The 15,886-nt window shown below is 43.1% G+C and overlaps 1 protein-coding gene across 4 annotated transcripts in view; it reads left to right on the top strand.

The window, feature by feature from the left end:
* Window positions 1-412: 412 nt before the first annotated feature.
* The window catches only part of TTC7A (tetratricopeptide repeat domain 7A), a gene marked incomplete at both ends in the record, with an annotated part of 170,378 nt that continues 154,904 nt past the window's right edge, over window positions 413-15,886 (top strand). For 3 of the 4 annotated variants that reach the window (XM_080340821.1, XM_080340822.1, XM_080340820.1), the window contains 3 exons: window positions 413-572; window positions 3,266-3,429; window positions 5,077-5,245. In XM_080340821.1, coding sequence (XP_080196947.1) covers window positions 413-572; window positions 3,266-3,429; window positions 5,077-5,245 — 493 coding nt within the window. Of the gene's footprint in view, window positions 573-3,265; window positions 3,430-5,076; window positions 5,246-6,005; window positions 6,039-15,886 lie in introns of those variants that run through there. The other variant, XM_080340823.1, reaches the window with a different exon arrangement.

Raw genomic sequence — 15,886 nt, 5'->3', positions numbered from 1 at the left:
TGGAAGAGATGATCTCCAGAGGTCCCTTCCAGCCCCGACCATTCTGCGATTCTGTGAAACCCAGTGGCACCGCAGCAGTGCCGGTGTTTCCCGGGCGCCGCGCAGCCACTGCGTGCGGCAGGAGGGTCGACACAGTGCCCTGGGCGGGCAGCGCCCTGCCCGTGCGAGGGTGCGGTTCTTCGGCCCAGGCGTCGAGCGAGGGGCGGCCGTGTCTGGAGCCCACGCGAAGAAGCCGCCGTCCCCAGGCACGGGCCTCTAGTGGGGAACCGTCTGGCCCGCACACGCCTTGCCGGGCACTCGGCGGCGGGTGGGACCCAGGCCGGTCCGCCCGGAGCCGCGCCCCCGCACACGCTGCCGGCACCTCCCGGGCGCTGCCGCCGAGGACTCCCTGCCGGGCGGGCGCGGCGTTAAGATGGCGGCCAAGGGGTTGCATTTGCACGTGAAGCTGGAGGGGGAGATCGAGCGGTGCCGGGCGGAGGGGCAATGGGCGCAGCTCCGGCACCTGGCCCAGCAGCTGCTGCCGCCGGCACGGCCCCCGCGCAAGGCGGCGGCGGGGAGCGCGCAGGACGCGGGTAAGCGGCGGCGGGCAGGGCGGAGCGGAGCGGAGCAGAGCGGCCAGGCGGCCGCCGTTACCGGACCGCTCGGGCGTCGGTGGGGTCGGCTTGTCGGTCGTGCCGCCGCCTGGGGCTCGGCAGCCCCGGCCCGGCGGGCTGATGCGGGCGGCACATGCGGTTCTCCAGTGTGCCGGGGCAGCGGGAGAGGGCTGGGGAGCAGCGGCGGAGCGAGTGGGGTGTCGCCCCGTGTGCCCCGGAGGCGCCCCGGCCCCGCGGCGGGCGGCAGGGCTGGCTCTGATGCGGCCGGAGCCCGGGAGCCGGCGTTGAGGAAGGAGAGTCTCTGCTTCCTCCTCATGTCAGCGCCTCCGAGCCCCCGGGGCTGCCCGGGGAGGCGGGTTGCGCGGGGCTGTCCCGGGAGGAAGGGGCAGCAGCGCTTGCTCGGCGGCTTCTGCGCCTTTGGGGTGTTGCCCTCACCTCGCTGAGCACCTGGAGGCAGCTGGCGGCTTGAGCTCCGTGCTTTAATATCAGCAGCTCGGCGGGGCTACCGGCCGAAGTCACCCGTGTTTGCAACGTCTCTCTTCAGCTTCTCGATACGTGTGGTGCTGATTCTCTCTTGCCCTTTCCGCACCCGCTCTGGATGCTCCTGAGTTATCCCCCTGCATTTCTGAGGGGGACTGCTTTATTTAAAGGCTTGGGCTCATCCAAGTATCCCTTCACATGTAAGACATGTTCCATAAATAGCAAATGTATTCTCTTTATTTTTTTTTCTTTCCTGTTACAACACACTACTTTGCTTATTTTTGAATGAAATGGATTGTAAGAAGTGAGGCAGTCTAACTTAGAAACGTAAAATTCTGTGTCCGTGGTCAGCAACCGTAGGTTGTGAAGAGGACCTGGTCCTTGCCACCGCACTGGTGTGAGAGGCTCTGCCACTGAAGCCAGATAAGCTATTTCTATGAATAAACCCACTTCTTTAGGGGAGTGTTTCTAGGATGTGTCCCTGGAGTGGCTTGCTGGAGTGCAATAAATGTCACAGTGGGAAAGCATGGCAGGGGGGGATGGTGGTAGCTTACTACATGTTTATTTACGGGGCTTTTCAAGAGTCTACATGATGCAGATGGAGTCCTGTGTTGAGAATGACACGGCCAACCTTTGAACTTCAGTCGGGTTTCAGTAGCACTTCCTGGGTGCAGAGATCATTGTACACTTTCAGGGCATTAATAGTTGAAGAGTGCGTATTCATTTGTTCCCATGTAATTAAGAGGCATAACAACAGTATGTTTGCTGTGAAAACATTGTTAATTTGCTGCTATGTCTTTGTAACTTGCTAGTTATGAGAGAGTAATGTTTTGTTATTGCTGCAGAACTTTTCTTCCACCAAGGGACTAGCTACAGTTTTGTGTTTGTAGGAATCGTAGTGTGTGTGCCCAGATACGATTTTTAATAGTAGCATTTGAGAGACTGCGTATATTTATTTCTTGGTTGTATAAGATCTTATGTAATTCCTTAGGTTTGGTTAAGAGATCAGTGGCTACCCGAAAGCTCTTCAGTGCTGTGTGGAAATGAACGCATGCAAGACTGAGGGAAAATATACTTGAACACTTAACACTTCCCATTTTATGTACAAATACTTTGTTCATGCAAGTTAGTTGTAGACCTGCAGTTTAGCAGGAAAAAGTTATGGTTATAATTTGATATGCAGTTGAACACTTAAGCCATAACAACAAAAAAATCTAAAATAAAACCCCCCAAGTTGGTTATTAATGCTTTATGTAATGTATAGCTATTAAGTGGGGTTAAGCTGTCTCATGGACTGGAAATATAGTTACATTATTGTGTTTGCTACATTCTAGAATTTCAGACTTGGAAACGTGAAGTAAATATGAAATGTAGGCCTTGGCTCTTTGTTTTACGAAGATTTTCTTACCCAGCTTGACCCACTAGTCGGGTGATTGAGGTGCTACCTTTATGAATAAATGAACTGCAGAACTGGACCCATCATGCAAGAACTCCAAGTACCCTGGCAGATGAAACTTTTTTTTTCAGCGCATGATTGCAACATGGCATGATGCCTCATGCCATGTCCAGTGCTACTGCCTATATTTGAGTTTCTCTTCTGTGGAACTGTGAACTGGAATGGATTTTAACGTAGAAAAATTTTTATGTGGCTTGTTAGTTATGTCACTGGATCAAGCCTTGTGTTTTTTTAGTAGTAGATGTATAGAATGTGTTTAAATTATCTTTTTTTTTTTTCTGTGAACTTTCAGGGAAATCTTGAACGTTTCTGATGTGGTTACTCTTCTGCAATGAAATTCATTGCATATCTGTAGTCTAAAGCATGCATTTCATGCTTCTACGTTTGTAAATCTAAAACATGGACTTAAATGTTTGCAAAGATTGGTCTTATACTTTTTAAAGTGAGTTTCATGATGACAGTTCTTAACTGTTATATTAGTGACAACACATGAATGAACCGTGCTTTCAAAATTAAAGGAAAATCTTCAAGTTAAACAGAAATGTTGTTTTATTTTTTCAGAGGAAACGTACTATTTCTAATAGCTAGAAGTTAATGGAACTTTGCTACTTCTTCCTTACCCCCTCGTTTGAGTTACTGTTTATGTGTCTCCAAGGTGTGTTTTGCTTTTGTAATGATATTTATCAACAGTACAGCAGTAAGTCCATGTTTATTGTTGGTTGGTATGTGCTTTCAGAGGACTATGGGAATATGCTGCTTGCAGAGGCTCTGCTGGAAGAATGTTTGAAGGAAAACTTCTCTAAACTAAAGGACTCCATTCCACTGTCAGAGAAAAATGAGCCGAAACTGAATGAAGCCAAACAGTATTTGACCAATATCTTAAGCAGAGGAAAACTGCGAGTAAGTGGGCTCTGTCATAATTCCTGCCAACTGGATGCTTCTTTCATGTGATTATTAGTCTGGTACAAGATGTTGGTGTTGCATGTTCATGTCCCTGTATGTACAGTGCTGTATTGTGGGTATTACTAATGGGCTGCTAGTTCAGTATGTCTTTGCTATGTCTTCTGTTGGGAGACTTGTTTTTTTCATATGCAAACAAATTATGTGGTACAAATATATATCCTGTTTATTTTTTTATTAAAAAAAAACCCAGGATAAACTTCTGGGAATTCTCTGGGGTGGTAGGTCACAGCCACATAACAGTTCTGTCAGGCCAGCACAGCTGTGTGACCGGCTGCTGCTCCTGGTCTGAGGGAATTGTGTGCACTTGGTCAGCTCCAGATCAGAACTAACTGTGCTGCAGGCTGCTGTCAGACACTTAAGGTTGTGGTGTGAGACCAGATTTACAGCCTTGCGTTGCTTCCAGTCTCGGCCAGAGGAGGTATGCAAAGTTACGCTTTTATTTTGTGGTCTGGGTGCATGGTTGGTAGCTGCCTGTCAGCTCAACTGCGAAGCTTTAGGAGTGTTTTATGACTCTGCCTCGATGGCTGCTGCTGTGTTGGTGTCCTTGGACACACAGTTGCTTAACTGCCTTTAAAAATATGATGAATTACAACAGTCTGTTCTAGACTTCCGCTACTTTTGGTCTTGAAACTTACAGGCTAGCTAGCTTGGAAGTGTATGTTACACTTTTATCATGTCGATTTCCAGGGAGCAGCCATGCAGCAGCTTTTTTAGAGGAATTCCTTGTTCCTAACTTCTTGATAGTTGTCATATTTAAAAAGTGAAAAGGAGGAGGGGAAGGAAGGGCAGTCCATCCAACCCTTCTTTATGCTTTAGCCCAAGTAACAGCCAGAACCACTCAATTCTTACAGGTGTTAGGTTTGGCCGCACAAATTGCCATTACTATTTCTTTGTTAGTGGTGACTTGGCTACTCATGCAGTATTGACCCTGTGTTGTCAGCACATATTAAAAAGATTGCGAAGGTGTAGGAAGCTTTCCAAAGCATAAAAATTGCCTGAATGGGTGTATTTTACTGAGTTGTTTTTTTTTTTTGTTACACAGTTTTGTGTGTATGTTTTCAATCCTTAAGAAACCAAACAAATCTTAGAAAAAGCAAGCATGCCTTCTGTTTTTCTGCTGCTTCCTGAAAATTCCTTCGTAAGGTAATTTGGAAGCTTTCTTGCTCTTCAATTAAACATACAGAGGAGAGGGGAGCACTTGACTAAAAAGTGATGCTTTATGCCTAGTTGAAAAACATGGGATTTTTTTGGTGTGTATGTAGGTAGTTCTGACAATTCCAGGCTTTTATGTGCTATCTGTGCCTGTTGAATCAGTATAGTAGGTCAGCTGGAACCAAAGAGGTGGCTTATGTGTATTTCCAAACTGAACTCTAAAGTAGTTGCCTGACCATTTTTGCCTGCTGCTCTTATGAGCATAGCCCTAAGATCTCTAGAGACTTAAATCCTTCCTATTTTTACCTGCAGAGCTAGCAATGTTGAGAGGAAAGCATTATGAATCTTCTTAATTTGTTCTGGAGTACCTCATTCTTTCTGTCTAGTATTTTACCACATAAACACTCTTTTCCTCTCCCCCTTCCTTTTCAGCCTAAGTATATGACAGAGGCTCTGCTGATCCTAGGAAAGCTTCATTACGTGGAGGGATCCTACAGAGATGCCATCAGCATGTATGCAAAAGCAGGAATTGATGACCTTCCAACAAAAGATGAACCTCTGTACGTGCTGCGTTTGGTAACTGAAGCCTTCGTTATTAAAGGTAAAGGACCATGTATGCATATTTGAAGTATCCTGTGTTTAGGTTAAAGTTGAAGGTGTTTCTTGAAGTGATTTGATTGGAGCGGAGTTAGGGCAATGTTGTATGCTCTAGAACATCCTACTGGGTTTGGTCTGTGTAGTTTAAACTTAAAGGCATTATGGAGTCTTAGTCCATGGTTTTTAAACTTGGCTGGCTTGTAAAGAAGAACTTGAAATTGGAAATCTTGTGATTAAGTGTTGGCTGTAAGTCAGCGACACACTTGAGCTTGTGTATCCATTTTGGGAAAGTGGAAAGCAATTCAGCACTCGGCTGAATTACGGCCTATGTTTTCTCTTAGAAAGAGTTAATCTACTTGTAAATTTTAGTGATCTCTGTGAATTAAGCAAGGATGATGTTTCCAAGTTTTAGACTCTGGACTAACATAATATGTGCTTTCAAAGCAGATAGTATATCTTTGCAATGCATGTCACACAGTATCAGACCCTATGTACAAACAGGAATCTCTCCTCCCCCTTGTAATTTTACAGATGCTGCACTGTTTGAGAGATCCTAATAAAAACCTGCCTCTATGGGTAGTGAAATTGCATTTCGTTTTGAGTGGGGGAAAGGAAGACCCTAGTCAGTTTTTGACTTGGGGGGAAAAAAGATCAGTAATCTTCTCCTTCATTTGCTTTCAGTTCCTTTATAAATGTTGCTCAAGTACTGCTACCTATCTACTGCTTTCTACTCTTTTCAGCATGTCCACCAGCTAATTAGGTGAATGAGAACTCTGATGATCAGATACCTTCAACTGGTATGTAAAAGAGTGAAACCAAATCAACCCAAAATACTGTTTGACTGGGCTGCTAGTATTACTGATAGTAATTTGGGTGTTTTATGATCTCACACAGTCATTCTGCTTTTTTTGAAAACCTGTTTGTGCTGCTTTGCTTGCTTTGATTTTGTTTTCTGCAGTACTGGTTGAATCTGCTTTGTTAATGAGCTTTTGTGGAGTAGGACTAATTTACTTGTAACTGGCACTAACACTTGCATGGTGCAGAGGAGTGAGTTACTGCCAGTGCGTTCATAGCAGTGTATGTGAGAGCAACTATTGGTGCATTCCAGAGTCTGAAGGAGATGCACTGTCCTCACTGGGAACTGGGTAAGGCCCTTGCTGAGGTGTGAATGTAATAAGGTACACATGAACACTGATGGAATAACACTGTTCCTGTAGGGCCTCTTCTATAGTATTGACTACCTCACTTGCATATGAAGATATTGAGGGTGTTTGCCTCAGAGGATCAGGCTAGGTTGTGTGTTTTTAGTGTTTTTTTTTCCATATGGTTTAACACAGAATGTAAATATTGTGTTGCCCTTCTGTTTGTGTGCAAACTGTAAGGGCAACCTCTGTGCTATTACTGTTGCACAGTTTTCGTCCTCCATGATGATTATTTTCAGATTAGCCACGATATCAAGGGTCACTCAGTATTCTAACAAAGTTTCTGACAAAGTCCAGGAGAGTGGAGCTTGTCTAGCTGAGGCTGGAGAGGGCACTCCCGGCCAGGATCACTGTTCTCCGTGCCACGTACTTGATCTTTCAGTCTTGGAGAAATAAGCCCTTAAATGTTAGAAATTTGTACAGGTAACTATGACAATAGTTCTGTGGATTTAAATTTTCATTTCAAAACGTGTCAGTCCAGGCTACCTCTGCAAGGTAGGGCAAGTAACTGCATGGAGTTGAATTATTTAAAATTCGTTTATGCTAAAGATTTTTCTTTGTCCCCTTTTTCATCTGGTATCTCTGCAGAACATATGTTGATCCATACCATATTATTGCCTTTGGTTGGACTACTATTAGCTTATGCAAGCTGAAATATTTAAAGACTCTCTTGAACATTACAGGTAGTAAATTTTTTGCAGGGCAAAAGTTTGTTGCCATTTAGGCAGCAATTCTGAAAAGCCATAGTCCTGTCTTTATTTCAGAGCAGGTTCCCTGCTTAATTTCTTATTCAGATTTTCAGTAAAGGGAGAAAGCAGTTAATAGAATATCCTTGTAACACCAAAACTTAGAATTACTTCTTATTATAAACCTGAAACCACCTTGGTTTTGTGTAGCTAGTACTGCTGGGTTGTGCCTGTATGCAGAATGACAGTGTAGGTTCTCAAGCACTCACGATTATGCTGGAAAGGCCATGGGAGAAAGAAAAGTCAAATCAAAGGCACTCAGACTTATCATTTTACTGCTGGAAACAAAAATGTAATAAGAACGTTATGGGATACACTGTGAGATGAAGTCAGTGGCAGAAATGAAATGTGAACCAGCAAAACTGAGATTGCTTTTTTAGAGCATCTTTTGAGCTCCACAACACTGAAGACTGGACAGTGAAATAAATCTCTGGGGTCTTCCTCTGGAGGTCTATAGCATGTAGTCAGTTAATTTTGTGGTAAAAAGCAATATGGATTTGCATCTTTGTGGTTGGACTGTAGAAGCTGAACAGGGAAAAAGTTTATTTCCTTGTATAGTAGATTTCCACCTAAGGTGAGTATCAAGCAGTAAATGTTGAAGTTCTTTATAAATGCAGGGACTTGAGGAGTTGGCAGGTCACAGGAGAAATGGCAGAGTGGGCAAGACTCTTCCAGTTTCTCAGCTTATTGCTTCTGCTTGTCCTGTTCTAAATCTCTGTGTTGCGAGAAGTTCTGTGGGCACTGTGAGTGAAGCTCTGACAAGTTTCATTTGTTGTTGTTGTTTGGTTGTTTTTTTGTTTTGTTTTGATTTTTCATGATGGCTAATTTTAACCTCTGGTTAGTTCATAGGTGGCTGGTCTGTACTTGTCTCTTTCTTCTTCATCCTCTGTCAAGTTAGTTCCTCCTTGAAACCTCTGCTAAGTTCACAGTATTGCAGGTAATCTCTGATGCAAGCAGTTCTGTCTGTTACATAAAACAGTATTGAGTAAGCAAACTTGCTCTCCTTTTGCTTCTAGTTCTCTTGGGACATGTTGTGGCTTCGTTACCTGCTAGTGTCCGTTTGAAACAAGCAAGCAAAAAGACTTCAGAACAACATATGTAACTTCCAGAGCCCATTGGTTTCCCTCTGGCTGTGCTTGCTGCAAAAACCCTGCGGAGATCTCTGCTCCCAGCAGATAAATCTTCTGGTAGTGGAGCAGGTCACAACCTAACCTTGACAAAGGTATAGCTCTAGTCAGGGCTTCTGCATACCTAAATTCCAAGTCTGTAGAAAGGCTCCTGTGTTGTTGCAATGTTTGTTGCGCAGCGTTTTCCTGCTGTGCTGCGTGTGAGTGTGCAGAGAGCTGTGTTAACTGAAGGAGGCTCTTACCGGCCTGAGTGGTGGAGGCTCAGGCAGTGCTGATGTGGCATGTGGGTCCTATCTTTGTAATGTTGGAGAGTGCCTTTGGCTTGCTGCAGTGCTTGCGGTCAGGATGTGGGGGTATCAGAGCTGCTGCAAGGTGAGTCAGCCCCGTGTGGAGGAGCTCCCTGTGTCCATCAGATCAGCTGCCAGGCCAGGCACTGGACTTCTTCTACCTAGAGGGTGGTAACCTGGAGACAGATCTGCTCGAGGACAGGAAGACTTTACAGAGGGATCTAAACCAGCTCAATCACTTGGCTGAGGCCAATTATATGAGGTTTAACAGGACCAAGTGCCGGGTCCAGCTCATGGGTCACAACAACCCCAGGCAGTGCTACAGGCTCCAGGAAGAGTGGCTGGAAAGCTGCCTGGCAGAAAAAGACCTGAGGGTGTTGATAGACAGCTCTCTGGATATGAGCCAGCAGTGTGCCCAGGTGGCCAAGAAGTCCAATAACACCCTGGCTTGTATCAGGAATAGTGTGGCCAGCAGGACTAGAGAAGTGATTGTGCCACTGTACTCAGCACTGGTGGAGCCCCACCTTGAATCCTGTGTTCAGTTTTGGGTCCCTCATCATAAGAAGGACATTGAAGTGCTGGAGAGCATTCAGAGGCAGGTGATGAGACTGGTGAGGGGCCTAGAGCACAAATTTGATGAGGAGCAGCTGAGGGAACTGGGGCTGTTTATCCTGGAGAAAAGGAGGCTGAGGGGAGACCTTATCACTGTCTACAGCTACCTGAAAGGAGGTTGAAGCGTGGAGGGTGTTGGTCTCTTCTCCTAAGTAGCAAGTGACGGGATGAGAGGAAATGGTCTCAAGTTGTGCCAGGGGAGGTTTAGATTGGTTAGTAGGAAAAAGAACTCTTCACAGGAAGGGTTGTCAGGCATTGGAACAGGCTGCCCATGGAAGGGGTTGACTCACCATCTCCGGAGGAGTTTAAAAGACCATCCTGCAGTTATTTTTGTGTTGTTTTCGGCTGTTTTCAGCCCAGGGTGGGTTTAATTTGAGCAGTTCCAGTCTGAACTCTCTGTACAGGCAGAAGCTGGCAGTTCTGGAGTGATTCATTACCTCTTCAAATGGTATTTGACAGGGATGAAGTGCATGGTGTTGTACAATATAGCCTCCTCTTTGGTGACTGTGAGAGCTTGCTGTGGAATAACTTGTTTGTGCATATCTAAAGATGGGTGAGGTGAATCCCTTGTAAACTTGTTTCTAATAGTTTATTTTTGAAAACTTTAGAAAAGAGATCCATTGTGTCAAAAGGCTGCAGTGTGAGCTTGACTTTTTTAGAACTTAGAAAAATCTAGGTAAAGAGAACAAGCTCATACTGTGTCTGCAAGAAGTCTTGATTGTAGTCTGTGTTTTGTTGTAATAACTCCAGCACAAGTTACACATACAAGGAAATGATACTTCGTTATTCCAGTGGCTCGGAGCAATCTTTATTTTGCTCTTGAAGCCATTATGTCATTTAAAGATGTTTAAAATCTGTAGTGTGACACTTCTGATAAACTGTAAGATCACGAGAAACTGCTGTATTGAGGCAGAGCCCTCCTAAAAGCTGTGAATGCTATTGCTGAAAGCAAAACCCTGAATCTACCACGTGAGGGTTTTTCCTGAGCTTAATAATGCTAAACAGCCTGAAGCCTGCATCCAGGGTTCTGGGTCAAGTCCAGCTCTTTGTGGATATTTTGTTTGTTCATTTTTTTGGGACAAACTGCTCAGGTTTTCCTGTTTCTTTTAAGATTATATCTTTTAAAACTAGAATCATAATGTGTTGCTTGGAAGCATATTGTTTGGCTTTCTCCCCATGTGAAATCTTTCTCTTGGGTTTGTAATACTGCAGGTGGTTGTGTGGGGGTGTCCTGAAAGGAAAATGGTGATGCCGCACAAAGATAAGAAACAGAAAAACTTTTACTCACTGGTTTAAAAACTTCCCACTGGGTTTTAATCATGATTTTAAATTGACCAACTGAAGCCTTAAAATTTGAATGATCTATTTTAAACTTCCTTTGTGCTTGTGTTGCTTAATTAATTTCTTATTTTGTTGGTTTGCAGATCTATTGAAAACATGTAGGTTTGCTTTCAGTAAACCTAAGGCTTTTATTAAAATACTTCATTATAGCTAGTCAGAAGATGCATTACATACTTGTTCACACACTTCATTGGAGTCTTTAATTTTGACATTTGCTTATGTGTAATTCATTTTTCTAGTATGGTTTTCTCCACGATTGTTAATTTCCCGGTGAGATTTGTAGTCAGCTTCATTTGTTTGTCAATTGGAGTAAAATGTACAGTTAAAAATACCTCTATTGCAAAGCTAAGTTCTGATAAATATTATTTTTTCTCCTCTCTAAATAATTTGGTTAAGAATCTTTTGAGTTAAATGAATGAATTTCACTTGCTATAGACAGTCTTTTAACTCAGTGTTTCTGTTAGGTGTAGATGAGTGAATTTCTTGTCATGTGTGCATTTTTTTAATTATTTGTAGATTAAAATGAAAAAAAAAAATAGTTTTCCTGCTTGGTTTTGTTAATTCATCAGCATTTTGCAGTTTTGTTCATCAGCTTTGAACTAAGCTAGTGGAGAAAACTGAAAGGGAGAAAAAAAGGTGTGGTTGGTTGGTTTGTTTTCCACACTAGAAGAGAGTGCCTCTGTTTTAAAGATGCATTTCAGTACTTCATCCAACTCTTATTTCAGATCCTACGCCAATAACTTCTCAGTTCATTTTTTTCAAGTATTATTATCATAATTTCTTTTTTGTTGTTGTTTGTTTGTTTGTTTGTTTTACTAGATGCTGCTGGTCCCATAGTGCAAGGACATATTCTGTTCAAATAATGTTAATGGGTTATTCTGTGTTATGGGCTTAACCTAAGCAGCCTTACTTTTAAATAGAGTCCTTCTGAAAACAGAATTCCAGTTAGCTTCTCTGGGGTGAGACTTTTGTCCACTTAGTTTTTGATGAATAAGATGGGAACACCGAAACTATTGAGTGTACTGGCATGCAGGCTGCGTGGAATGATTCTGAGTGCCAGTAGTTTGAGCAATTTCAAGTACAGATGAACTGTGTTTGGAAACACTGTAGTTTTGAAGGGTCATAATTTATTTAATAATCATATTTTGAATTTACTCTTCTAACTTAGTTTTGCAGGAAGCATTTTTAATTTGAGTGATGTTTTACAAGCCTTTTGACAGGCTATATGTGCATTTTTCTGAGCCTGCTCTTCATTTCAGAGGGCATAATGTTTTGCAAGGTGTGTTCTCCTTTTTTTCTAGACAAGCGTTTGGAATGCATTCTGCCTCTTGGATACAAAAAAAGCCCTCTTTGTGGTTATGCATACTCTTGTGCTTGGGATCTCTTCCACAGGCTGGTTTATGAGAGTTCCTGAGGTTCCCTAAGCGTGGTGTAATGGCACATGTCAACATAAAAACAATCCATTGCTGTGCTATTCTTCAGTAGCCACAAGACTACAAGGAAAATATCCAGCTGTCTGAATTCTGTCCTTGCCTCTCCCCATAAGTTTCAGTGTCGCTTAAGCACAGTTGACATCATGGCATGCTTCCTGCAGGCTTTTACTTGAGCATCTCAATCTTCTTTACCCTCATTATCCTATTTAGTTGTTACTTTGAAGTGTGCTGGCTTCCCTGGGTCCCAGTTCACAGCCATGTGGAACCTGCCCACCGCAGAAGCAACAATGCTGGCTGAGGCGCTTGTATGCCTTGTGGTGTTCAGGAGGGCAGCTGAGACTTTCCTAAAGAAAACACCACCATTCTTCATAATCTTTAGAAAAGTCTGTTGATCATGAAGAGCCAGAAATATACTGGGCACAAAGTTAAGAAGAGAAAAGCGTAGGTTTCGATGAAGGTTGCAGGAAAAACCATCTACAACTTTGCTTTCACTTTTTCTTTTTTTTTGTATGAATCTATTGCTCTTGGGTAGTAACAGCATCATGAGGATGATTGGCTCTTGGCAGTATGCAGTCGTGTTAACCTATAACTTTAACTAAGCATTTGAGATGATACACTGGCTTGCATTACTCTCCTCCTGATCCTTACCTGCTTTTTCTTCTACTGGCAGCTACTCAGTGAGGTTACTTTGGTTGCTATTTTCACCTGCTGCTGTGACTATTTAGAACTGCAATGGAAGAAAATGAATTTGTTTGTTTGCTTTTTCATTTATTATTTTTATTTTTTTTTACAAGGGTCTGTTAGGGGCAGGGCACAAATTCCTTTATGTTGGAATCCTTCTCTGATGACTGAGAATGGGTGAGATTGATATCTCTGAGGGGAGATGGGTTTCTCTAAACAAAGCCTGAATAATAAAACTAATTTTCTTGCTTGACTGTTAGAAAAGGTGAGTCCCAGCCACAAGGATGTATGTTTCAGTTGGAAGAGACCCTCAGGATCATCGAGTCCAACCATAACCTAACTCTGGCACTAACCCATGTCCCTAAGAATCTCGTCTAAACACTTCCAGACATGGTGACTCCACCACTTCCCTGGGCAGCCTGTTCCAATGCTTCATAACCCTTTCTGTGAAGAATTTTTTCCTAATATCCAATCTAAAAAAATAAAAAGGCGTTTAGACGAGGTTCTTAGGGACATGGTTTAGTGCTAGAGTTAGGTTAGGTTAGGGTTGGACTTGATGATCCTGAGGGTCTCTTCCATCCAAAATGATTCTATGATGCAATATGGCATTAATACTTAGTAACTGTGAGGGTAAGGCATTCTGTTGGCAGAACTTGTTTTCACTTGTGCTTGACAAGAACTGTGTCTTTTAAATGTTAATTCAGATCAGAGGGAGAGAGGCTTTGTTCTGTACCTGGTGTACACTTCAAAGTGCTGGTGTTCACAGTTCTGCCAGCCCGACAGGAAGCATGCTGTTTATTCATGTTGATATCAGAGTAGCTGCCTGGTAGGCAAAAGCTGCAGTTTGTAGATGCTGATGGCTTGATAAAAGGGCTTAGTATTAGTATGTCTTATTTGGGTTTTCAGGACAGAAATTTAAGAGTTCAGAGTTGCACTTATGTTGTGACAGCGATGACTCTGAAGCTGTTCCATGTTGGTGAATTGTGTGCCTCAGTGCCACTGCATTTCAGCTCAGGTGTGACAGAACTGTTAAGCCCAGCCCTGGCGTTCTTGACGCACTTAGGCTTCCCATGGCAGCTGGGGAAGCAGGCTTTGCTGCTGCGCTCCATGAGCTCTTCTCTGCTGTTAGATACGGTCGCTTATGCTTTTTTTTTTCTGTTTGCATTTGAGAAGTAGTTTGTTCTGCGCCATCTGCTATGCACAAGTGCAGCATGGGTGTGATTTTAGACTTCTGAGGAGAGTAGCTGCAGGCCACTAAATGCATTTTGGAAATGAGTTTTGGAAAGTGGAAAAAGAAAATACCTTCTTGTTCCTTTTGTTAGTGTGATTTAGTTTCTTTGATGGTAAGGTTTTGTTAGTCTTCCACTCCCTTCTCCATGCACAGTTGCGTGTGCTGGTTGTACACACACACAAAACCTTACCTGCTTCCTGCACTGTGATTTCGGCAGCATGAAGAGATAAAGGAATAGCTGCACATCCTTTTCTGAGGAAGCAGAACAAAGTGCACAATGTTTGTGTGATGATGTGAGACAACATGCTACACTCTTATATTTGTTTTCTTTTACTGAAAATAAATGTTCTCACAGATGGCCTAAGCTAGAGGTAGGTTTTAGATGGCCGTGATGCTGTCCCCATGCTAGGCATGTGTAGTGTAGCACAATGTGTGTCCAGTTGCTATGGGAGCATTTCCATGTGCTGGTTTACCTTGAGATAGACTCTGAATGCCTTTGACCATCTTTTACATGTCAGGGCAACAAGCCTGTTAGTCCTTGCAGGCTATGTCTGTTCTAACAAATTTTAAGTAAAATTGACTTGAGTGCTCAATATGAATCAACATAGTAAGATTTGAATTACTCTTCTCTGTTCTCCCTCCTGCTTCCAAGCTACACATGGAAGTGGAGTAGTCTGGCTGCAGCTAGAAGAGAACTTTCTTACTGCTGATGCTGCCTGGTAGTGATGCAGATAAGCTCAAGCTGAATAAATCCCAGTACTTGGTCATCAGCACCATATCTCTGCCTTATGCCCCATCCACTTTTCATTTTTTCTCTTCTGCTTCTGCCTGTTGTATTTAGACCAGGGAGAAAATGTAATTCTTGGAGCATGCCATGATTTATGGATATGGATGATGCTGGCAAAGTCCTTTCAGATGTGAAGCTGTAAGAGATTGCTTCCACGTGTTTACTGTGCCCCAGAGCATTGCTCCAACAGAGATATCTCCTGAACTGCTATCAGATAAGTCATGGAACACAGGTGGCCTCATGTACCAGTACAATTAAGTTACAGCAGTTAACTTCATAAACACAAGACTTTTAAATAGAATCTTTACAATGCTTTCTAATGAGATAGGCAGTGACCGTGAAAATCTTTTGTCCCACACTAAAGTGCACTAGTTGTCTCATGGCAAAGTGCTTAAAAAAGTTGTCAAACCCTAAGATGAGTTATGCCTTTTTGCTTTTACAAGAAGTTAAGTGTTCTGAATTTGCTGACCTCTTCTGTGATGACAGGTGACTGTCAGTAACATGCTACCTAGTAGGTATTTTTGAAAATAAACATGTAAATGTATCGTAAATACATTGCTAAGCAGCATGTATTTATAACTATATACATATGTTGGGTGTGCATGCTCAGTGTTTTTTTTTGCTCATGGGGGTATATGATCAAAAAAGTTTGGAGACCACTGTATTACAGGTTAAATCTAAGGTTCTGCCATGAAGCTTAAGAGCAGCCAGCTGATAGGCAGCAGGTCTTGATATGCTCAGGAAGATCTTTGGGTTAGGGTTGCTCATTTTTGCCACATAGTAAGACAGGCAGCGATGAAGAGACTGTATGGCGTTGATCATTGGTAGATGGCTGAGGTTGCATTTCAGGGGAGTGTTTGTCACCTTCTGGCTTCACAGCCACTCAATCACTGTCATAGTTTTAACAGATTGTATCTGTAAGTGGAAGTTTAACCAGCTGGAGTTACTAATTTCAAAATAATTGGAGTAACAGTGTTAGCATTGGCTTATTGCATCTTGTGGCAAGGCTGGGAGTAAGGGTCTTGAGTTCTGCTTTGATGCAACTAAGCAGCCTTGCACAGGTTACTTAAATTTTCAGGCTTCATTCCCTGCTTGTGGACAAAAGGGTCTTAAGGTAATTGGATTTAGACTTACTGGCACTTTCTGCCTTTGAGACTCTTACATGGCAAGACCCCAAGATTATAATGTATTGCTGTAA

This window comes from Nesoenas mayeri (genome assembly GCF_963082525.1).
Source record: "Nesoenas mayeri genome assembly, chromosome: 3".
Lineage (NCBI taxonomy): Eukaryota > Metazoa > Chordata > Aves > Columbiformes > Columbidae > Nesoenas > Nesoenas mayeri.
The sequence above is the reverse complement of the archived record's forward strand: the minus strand, read 5'-3'. Positions and strand labels throughout refer to the sequence as shown.